Consider the following 9831-nt stretch of genomic DNA (forward strand, 5'->3'; position numbering starts at 1 on the left):
ATGAATATAGTAAATAATTAATAACCCCCAATTAGTAGTATAGTTATTTTAAAACCTCCAGTGTTTTTAGAATTTATTGATACCCCTAAATCTTAGTTGCCGCCCCCTAAATCTCTGATCAATATGAAAACAATATTATGCTGTTTAATCTTAGTTGCCCATGCGTGCCTTGGTCCACGCGCTGCTCACTAGCCCATGCATTACTTCTCCATCCTAGCCCACATGCTACATAGCCTACATTGCAGTAAAAATTAACTAAAGAAAATAAAGCAGTTATGGAGAATCGAACACAAGACAAGTGGAATAAACATACAACTCCTAACCAACCCAACTACACAACAAGTTGTACAAATAAATGGATTAGTTTAATTTATAGAGTTTAACAAATATTAAATAATTACAATAAAAAAAGTCTATATACTATCATATATTTATAATAAAGATTGTACACAATTACTAAACAATAACATGCAATTAAATCCCATAAGCCTAATAAAACCTAAAACTAAAATTCAGAAAAAAAAAAAACAAAACAAAAAAAACAAAACAAAACGAAAAAGCCGAACATACAATATACAAGCTTGTTACAAAACAATTACGATTTTTAAAATTTCAACATTTTCACTTTCCCAAATTTCAATTTCACACATATCATAATCAATAATAATGAAATTGGATTGATCACAATGAAACTGAATCAATCACATTGAAACTGAATCTCACACTGAAACGGAATCGATCACACTGAAACTGAATCGACCACACTGACATTGAATTGATCACACTGAAACGGAATCGATCACATTGAGATTGAATCAATCACACTGAAACTGAATCGATCATACTGAGACTGAGACTGAATCGATCACACTGAAACTGAATCGGTCACATTGAGATTGAATTGATGACACTGAAACTGAATCGATCACACTAAAACTGAATCGGTCACACTGAGATTGAATTGATGACACTAAAACTGAATCGATCACACTGAAACTGAATCTCACACTGAAACGGAATCGATCACACTGAGATTGAATCAATCACACTGAAACTGAATCGACCACACTGACATTGAATTGATCACACACTGAAACGGAATCGATCACATTGAGATTGAATCGATCACACTGAGATTGAATCAATCACACTGAAACTGAATCGATCATACTGAGACTGAATCGATCACACTGAAACTGAATCTCACACTGAAACTGAATCAGTCATATTGAGATTGAATTGATGACACTGAAACTGAATCGATCACACTGAAACTGAATCGGTCACACTGAGATTGAATTGATGACACTGAAACTGAATCGATCACACTGAAACTGAATCAATCACACTACTATATAACATGCCTTTATATGTGAAAAAAATTATAATAATTTGCACACAATTAAAGGTGACTCAAACCCAAGTCAAGCACGAGCAAAAAATAGTTACACTAATTTTCAATAATAAATTAATTACACTAATTTGCAATAAAAAATAGTTACATTAAATTTGCAATAAAAAATTAATTAAACTAAATTTGAAACAAAAAAAATTACACTAAATTAGCAATAAAAAAATAATCACACAATTTTTAAAATTAAAATAGAAATAAGAAAGATTTCTTATCTTTTAAAATGTGTATAAATATCATTAAATAACTATCTTGGCACATCAAAGTCTTCGGTCCAGGTGGTAAGGTGTTTGGGTAATCTCTTGAAACCTTTGTGTCTTGGGTTCGAATCCCCTTTGAAGCCAAATATTTACTTTTTACTGAATTAAAATAGTGGGTGGGTGGGCTGCATCGTATGTTAAGGTCAATTTGGCATTATGTTATAGGGGTTAAAAAGGAAATTGTAAGTATTAGGGGGTTTTAAAAGAGTTTTTAAATGGGTGGAGGTTTAGGCAAATTTTGTATGTAGTTAGGGGGTTTAAAATTAGGTACTACAGACTCGGCTTTTTTTTTTTTCAAGCATCAAAAAGCTTTAATTACATAGATTTCTTGCGAGTATCAAGCTGTTCCTGCAGTAACTTCAACCTTGACTCGAGCAAAAACTTATTTGATACAGCTTGGTTATTATATAGCTCTTCCACATTCTGAAAATCAATAATAAGTATGAAAATGAAATTTTAGATCAATAAATACATAATAAAATACGAAATGGTAGGGCGGTGTCAAGAAGTTGGCATGACATGAAAATGACAAGACACAGAATTTATCTGATTGTCTTGGCCTACCCTTGTCTTAGAAGAAAGCTCTAGAACTTACAGTTCAGATATGGTGAAATTAGTCTTGGACTGCGAAACAATAAACTTACTGTTCCCATATTTTTTTCAGCTTATTGAAAATGTTATCGCTAGCTAGCCCATGACTTTGGGGAAAACGTTACACAAATGAATCCATAATACAGTGAGAGAGATTGTGTCTGTGTTTTCTGATTTTTCAATATACAAAGTTTGCAAAGGGATTGAAGCTCTCGCCATCACTTATCAGTGTGTAGCTGGTGTTGTGTTAGCTCCTTTTGGTTCGTTTGGGAGTTGGGGATGGCAGCTGATTCTTTATCTTTATAGTCAGCCTCTCTGGATGGTGCTCTGCTAGTCTGCTGCTTTCTCTCTCTAAGTCTTTGGCTTTCTCACAGAGTAATAAGAGTGCGCCTAAAAAAACATGGGTTGGATTCCCTGTTCTGGAGACTCCAGCAGTAAAGCAAAGACCAAGAAGAAAAAGAAGAATAAGATAGAGTTTCAGGGAAAGCCACTTGATCAGATCAAACCCACTTCGATCAGGTACTTACTAGTTGCAGGTCCATAACATAACAGTGTGACCCTTTTTGTTTGAATCTAACTTGGGCTCAATCTTTGTTATGATATGCTGATGATGAACAGATCGATGTAGTTGTTGGGTTCATTGTTTTTTTATTGGGTTTTCTTGGTTCTTCATCTGGGTTTGTTTTAATATGAGCAGAAATGAGATATTTTTATGAAGTTCATCTGGCTTGGAAGTTGTTCTGGTTATGGTTTTGCATCAACTTTTAGATTTTCTACATTAAGAACTGTTGTTGGAGTTTAAATATGATAAATAAAAAATGGCCAAATCCCCTAACAGTACGGAATTGAATTATGATGGCACATATACAATATATGTATCTCTGATGTCGAAGCACTTCACAGGCTTGCATTAGTATTCAAAGTATTTTATTAACATTGTAATGGCAATGCAGCATACTACTACTGTTAAATTGCTTGGAGAAAAATATATCCAAGCAGCTATATAAGTTTCACATATGCATTACAAATATATGTGTTGAGAAATCTCTTCATAGAGACTACAATACAGACTGCAAGCTATGGGATGAAGATTCTAGCTTTCCCGGAGGTTGAGCTCTTAATAAGCGTTTGATGTGACTGGTCGTGGAATTTGAACCTTCTTGTTGTGTGTGGTGTAGGTTGTAGCTATCAAGCAACTTGATCACAATGTTGGAAGTGTTGATCGGAGACAATTCGCATCCGAATTGGGCAGAAATTGATCAGCATTTAGAGAATTTAAGAGCACAAGTGGAGGCTTGTGGTTATGTGCCTATTACAAGTTGTTGTTCTTAGTGATGTAGATGAGTATATATAAGGTATCTATGGGGGCCATAGTGAAAGATTTGCCATTGCATTTGGGCTTCTAAGCACACCTGCTGGAAGCTTGATTAGGATGGATTTGATGAATTTGTTTGAATGAGATTAATTGACTTCCATTTGGATTACTTTCTCTCTGTCATTCCCTCATAAAAAGGGGGAGAATGGATTACAGGATTAACTGACCAGTTCAATTGTCTAGGTCCTTTTTAGTTTATATCTCAAATTAAATGTTCATTAATCTCCCAGGAAAGGATTATCTAGTTCAAAGTTTATACTAGATGCATGCCATTACGGTGTTACCTGGTACTACTAAATTGTTACTGGTTTGGAAAAATAATTTGATTCTTGCTGCGTAGTTGGGAGTGTTTCCTATCATAATTTGAGAAAATACAAACATAGGAAGATTTGAAAGAAGATGAAATGTTAAACATGGATAAATTAATTATTCATTGAGCAACTGAAATATGGCCACATTATTTGATGAGCTAGCAATACTCTTGATTTCATAGTTCATAAGACAAATAACTTTGGATGCTAGATATGGAACTAGAGATTTTAAAAGATTTGAGCAGGGAATCATCGTTTCTCAATTCATGAGATAAGCAATTTTTGTTTCTGATTTAAGACTAGATTTACAATTTATTGGCATAAGAGTGAAGAAAACTAGCATGACATACTACAAGTATAGTTCATGAAACTCATTGGAAGGATGAACATAGCTTAATTTTACATGTTGAATCCTGTGGCATCTAATAAAGAACCTGGATTTATCAAGGTATCCAAAATTTCAATGCTGAAAGAAAATCATAATCAAAATCTAAGATATTACAGTGTAATTGTTCTTCTAAAAACTGATAACACAACCATTCCCCACTGGGAATTGAATCCTTAAACTTAATCTCTATCCTTATATTTTAGTGGGAGGAGTGCTATCAAGTTATCAACCTAACTGCCATTAACATGTGTAAGAAGTTTTATTAATTAAAAAGTGAAAAAATGCACTACTCATGAGCTAAATGAAGGCAGCAGCAATAGGGAAAATTAGTCAAAACATTTTCACCCATTCTATGTATCCAAAAACCCACATAAAACTGTCTCCATCAAGCAGCCTTCAAAGAGATTCCCATTGCAGCACACCATTCAAGGTGGCCATCAGAACCACTGCAGTTCTTTGGTGTCTGATATGAATTAACACGGGTGTATACATTATATATGTCTATCTCTCATCATGTGACCTACCACAGGATGAGATAGATAGACACGAGTCACATGAGGAGGTGCATAAACCTGTGACATGGGAGTTTGTTTGATCCCAAAGTGTGAGTGTGATGGATTCATGGCTTTTCTTTACTTGTAGGGGCCTGTGTGTCCTTTTCGGATGCTCCTGGATTTGTGTTCTTGAGTGGCATGTCATGGTTGTGCTTTCCCTCGTATGTTGTGATGAAAGCTTTGGGATCATCCGAGACTCTCTCTACATGCTTACGCACACTGCATTTGAGACTGGTGCATCTGTAGTAACTTCTGCAAGATAGAGAAATCCAGAGTGTAAGGAACATTCAATCATTCTTGGCAGCAAGTAATATGCAACACATACTAGCCAAAGAGAATCTTGTGTGGACAAACTATTTCACATACTAGCCATTGTAAATGTCTTGAATGTACTTTAAGACGATGGCATATTCTAGATAGTACCAAGGAACTTTTTCCCTTGAGTGGACAAACTATTTCAGCACTTAATGAACATCTTAGTCAACTAGCTGTATCTTAACCTAATCCAAAGGGGTTAGTTTAATGGTTGGAAGCTTATTCTAATGCCAATCACTTTGGACCAATCCTTGTTGGAGGAGGTGGCTAGATTAAGGCCATATATGTAATCCCGTGGAGGAGTCATTAGTTGATGCATAAAGAAGGAAAAAACACCACAGTAATGACAAGGCCTTCTTTATCACAACCCCAAACTCAATTGACAGAGCGGGTGGTTAAATTGGGGACAATATCTACATATGTGGTGTGTGTGGGTCTGTGAAGGTGCATGATCGGACTCATCAATCAGCTACCGCACAATAATCATTACATATGAATATATGATTATTATGAGACACATGCAAGATGATTATTAGCCAATTGTTCTAAGAGGTCCAGAGACATTGACCAAAAAAGAAACAAGAGTCTTTCTAACCTGGGATATGGATTTCCCTTAACAACCTTCTGCCCATATTTCCTCCAGCGAAATCCATCACCTGTAGTATCAGATTCTGCAGAATTTTGCACCACAACACGGGGCTCTTGCACACCTTCCCCTGATATGCCTGCTTCATTGGATTGATTCTCACTTTTTCTGAAGGAAAAAGCATAGTTCAACAAAGATCAATGACATTAACCTTGAATGGAGAGAATGATTAAAGTAGAAATGCTCATTTAGAACGAAAGAATCAAGATATTTTTAAAGCATATATTATCCATACGATCATGGTCAAGGAAGGAGAAGGGAAGAGCAAAGAAAATGGATAAGAAACAATCATTTGTTTTTTTAAAATATCAAGGTGCACCAACTTTCTAAACTAAAACTGGTAGGTCTCTGATAATGATCTTACCTTCTCTTACTTCTAGGCTCATAATCTTCTGCTTCAAGTCCCTTGCTTCCATCCTCACATTCGCCGCTAAGACCACAAGAATTATCAGGAGTTCCCACACCAGCATTTAATGCTCCAGTTGCAACAGGATCACAAGGCAGTGGAGCTTTGCTTTGATAAGAATGCACAGGTAGTCCAACTTCATTACGATCTTCTACTCTACCTTCAGAGCCTTCATTCCTTTCATTAAGATGACTATTCCATAACCGGTTGGTGGTATCTTGAGCAGCTCCATCAGGTACAAGTCCTAACCCTTGTGCCCCTGATGAGCTGCGCTTTGGAGGCTGAGGCTTTGAGTGGTTGTGTTCACCCTTGTAGACAATCTCAGCAATCTGTCCATCCAAAGATCTCTCGACTTTCTTTTTCACAGGACAATTTGGATGTGTGCACTTATAATAACTTCGCGGGTACTCACTTCCTTTGACTTGCTTCTGTCCATATTTTCTCCAATTATATCCATCATAAGAAGGCCTATCACTATTGGCCGTGGATGGTATAGTTTTTGATTCCTCTTCTATGTTTTGTGATGCTATCTTTAAAGGCTCTATTGTCCTATTTGTCTCAGCACATGATGGATTATTCTGGTGCAAATTTGAGCTAAGTTGGGGTCTAAAACATTTATCTTGGTTTGGATGTAGAACTCCAGCCTCAACTGATGATTGTGTTTGTTGATGGCTGGTATTGAAGTTTCCCTGGTAAAAAATAAAAAAGAGTGATTTCAAATTTAAGGTTTCAAATATTTCACCACATTTCCAAGTCCATGTCTTTGCACATTTATTGAATAGGCCACAGGCTCATGAGCAGATAGTATTGAATGCTTAAAAATCCACATTTAAACCAGAAAAGAAAGGTTCAGTCAAATCACAAACAAGCAATATCTAGCTACTGACCATATTTGCCAAGGCAGAAACAGTTGCCCTTGATACAACTTTTGCCAATGGTTTGTATAGCACAGATGATTTGCTATCTGATTTTGAGACCTTCTCTGATGAATTACTAAGTGCAGCACCAGAGACCTCTGCCTGAAATTTTGGGCACCAACAATCAGAAGAAAAGAACTTTCAAAAAGAGGAGCACTTATTAGAATTAAGGTCACCTGGGAAGAAACCAAGCCAGTGACAGCATGATTCACCATTGGCTTGAACCTCACAGTCTTTGGTCTGATGGCAGGAACAGCAGTTTCAGAAGATACATTAGAGGGTGAGGAATCGATAGCACCTGCAAGAAGCTCCGTGAAGGACCTAAAGTTGGAACAGGTAGGCCTTGAAGCAACAGGTTTAGCTATAACGACCCGCTCTGCCTCCTTGACATCCATTTCCAATGATTTTCTTATGTTCCAATTAGGTATTTTTGATGCAAACCATACCAGCATGAGATAAAGAAAAACATAGAAGTCCAATCATCTTATGCATGGAATACTCAGTATATCTCTCTCCAGAGAGGAATAAAAAATTACAAAGTTTTCTGGAGATGAGCTTGATATGGATTGATAATTAACGAATGCCTGACGAGCTGCTATGCCAGTGTTGGTTCCACCTGCGCAAAGCTCAATCTTCTTCAAATCTGCATAATACTGGATTATATAGAAATATTAACATAAAATAGTATAATGACAAGAGGGAACAAGGGCAAATTACTACTAAAACGCACACATTGAAAGATAACACTTTGGCTTTATGCATTCATTATCAAATCAATCCAGACAAAGTGAGCCTTAGGCTGCATTTGGGATTTGGTTTTGTAGAATTAGAAAATGGTCTCAGAAAAGTCCCTCTGCTCAGGTTTTTGTTATCATTACCTACAAATTGACATAAACAAGATTATGTGCCAACAACTAGCCAGAATACCAAAGCACTCACATTTAGAGAAAAACAAACAGCAATGATTGAACAGATTTGGCACTAACCAATATTATTTCCTGAATGACCCATCTGGTCTCTGAAATGTCATTTCAAGTTTTCTTTAAAATTGGGCTATTGTTTAATAAAGAATGTAGTGGTTTTCGTGAAGATCCCTTTCTTTAAAGTTGTTTGCAAATTCCATGATACTGATTATCAAAATGAAATATAAAGCTATCACATTTAAATTTATGAAGTATTAAAAAATCTGTATATTATCCAAGTTCACGTCTCCAACTCCAAGCAAGCAAAATGATGCTTATCTGCCTCCCACTTAAGAATAGTCAAATTCCCAAAAACAAGCACAAACTTGGTAATATCTCTATATTTATCCTAAAAACTCAGTTCCTTTCTCGCAGTTGCCTCTTGGCATTTGTCTACAATAATTATCACAACTAACAATTTATGATTTTCTAAAAGAAATTGCCAGAACCAGATAATAAAATGTTGGAGCAACTCTAAACTTTTCTCTTCAAAAATCATAATACTCAAGTAACTCAACCATATAGTCATGACATGTTCAAAAGCTTGGTAGCCTACAAGTGACAACAACTACCATTAAATATCTCCATCTGTGTACATAAGGTTAATCTTATTTCCCAATCATTAAAACTTTTTACACATCTGACATAGTTTTACTCCATTTCTTTCCAAGAGGTAAAAAATTGAATGAATTAGAAAAGAAGTAGAAAAAACACGCAAAAAATTTTGTGAACTGCAAATGAAATGGCAAGAGCACATAACCAAAAACCAACATATTTTCTTCCAATAGACAGAAAAGAAAAAATAAATTAGTCCAAAGAAAAGAAGTAACAGATTTGAAAAAATCAACAAAAGATGCAAAATAGCATAGAACTTCAGACTTATAAGACATTAAAAAAAATAAAAATTCAACACAAACCCCACAAAATTTAAGAATCAAAAGAAGAGAAAAAGAACTAGCAACTGACCAGAATGGCTTCAACTCACAAACTCAGAAATTTGGTGGTTCCACTGAATCTTATATGCCAAGTATATAACACTTAGCTAGGTCTGCATTACAGAACCACCAAATTCATAAGAAAACAAAATTAAAACAATAACTTTAATTTTATGAATACAAAATTAACAACACAAACATAAACGTGGCATTAAAACAAGAGCTTTACCTTGGAGAATGGAGAGAAACAGAGAAAGAGAAACCTTAAGCAGCTTTGCACATGAACACCAGGATTATCTAAACAAAGAGAGTACTGGGTTTGTCTTTTTTTTAACCAAGTACGTCCAGCTGCAGCACAAAAATCAAAACGAGTCGTTTTTGCTGGTCTCCTTGAGTTTCCCAGAGAGTTTTGAACAGTACCCTTTTAATGGAGAAAGAGAGAGAGATATCCAGAGTTCTGAAACTAAATTCTAGCACCCAGTTCACACTTGGACACAAGGAAAAGTTGCCAAGAAAAAGAAAAATGAGGGAACCCAACTATTTTTTTAACTATATTTTATTGTTTTGCATTATAAAGTTTTCGTTTTTTTTTTTTTTTTTTTCAAAATCTTGCTCTTTTGGTTTACTGTTTAGCAGCTGCAAATTGGGTTCTATAAGCCAAAAATAAATAAAATTAAAAACTGCAAATTGGGTTCTTTTCTTTTATATATTTATTGTTTTGGGTCTCAAAAACTGGGATTAGTGGCTTGAACAATGAGCC

At 35.4% G+C, this 9831-nt stretch overlaps 1 protein-coding gene across 4 annotated transcripts; it reads right to left on the bottom strand.

The window, feature by feature from the left end:
* Positions 1-4582: 4582 nt before the first annotated feature.
* Positions 4583-9831, bottom strand: TTG2 (WRKY family transcription factor family protein). 4 transcript variants are annotated; one of them, XM_086246960.1, is made up of 7 exons: positions 9301-9831; positions 9103-9184; positions 7351-7790; positions 7145-7276; positions 6216-6946; positions 5801-5959; positions 4583-5142 (listed from the first exon to the last, which is right to left on the bottom strand). In XM_086246960.1, the coding sequence occupies exons 3-7, from the start codon at positions 7624-7626 to the stop codon at positions 4956-4958; spliced, it is 1485 nt and encodes a 494-aa protein (XP_086103086.1). In that variant the 5' UTR covers positions 7627-7790; positions 9103-9184; positions 9301-9831; the 3' UTR covers positions 4583-4955. The 4 variants fall into 4 exon arrangements, with proteins under 4 accessions (XP_086103086.1, XP_086103084.1, XP_086103085.1 ...); XM_086246958.1 differs by having other exon boundaries at positions 7351-7817; XM_086246959.1 differs by having other exon boundaries at positions 7351-7827.

This window comes from Dryas octopetala, chromosome 6 (genome assembly GCF_963921425.1).
Source record: "Dryas octopetala chromosome 6, drDryOcto1.1, whole genome shotgun sequence".
Lineage (NCBI taxonomy): Eukaryota > Viridiplantae > Streptophyta > Magnoliopsida > Rosales > Rosaceae > Dryas > Dryas octopetala.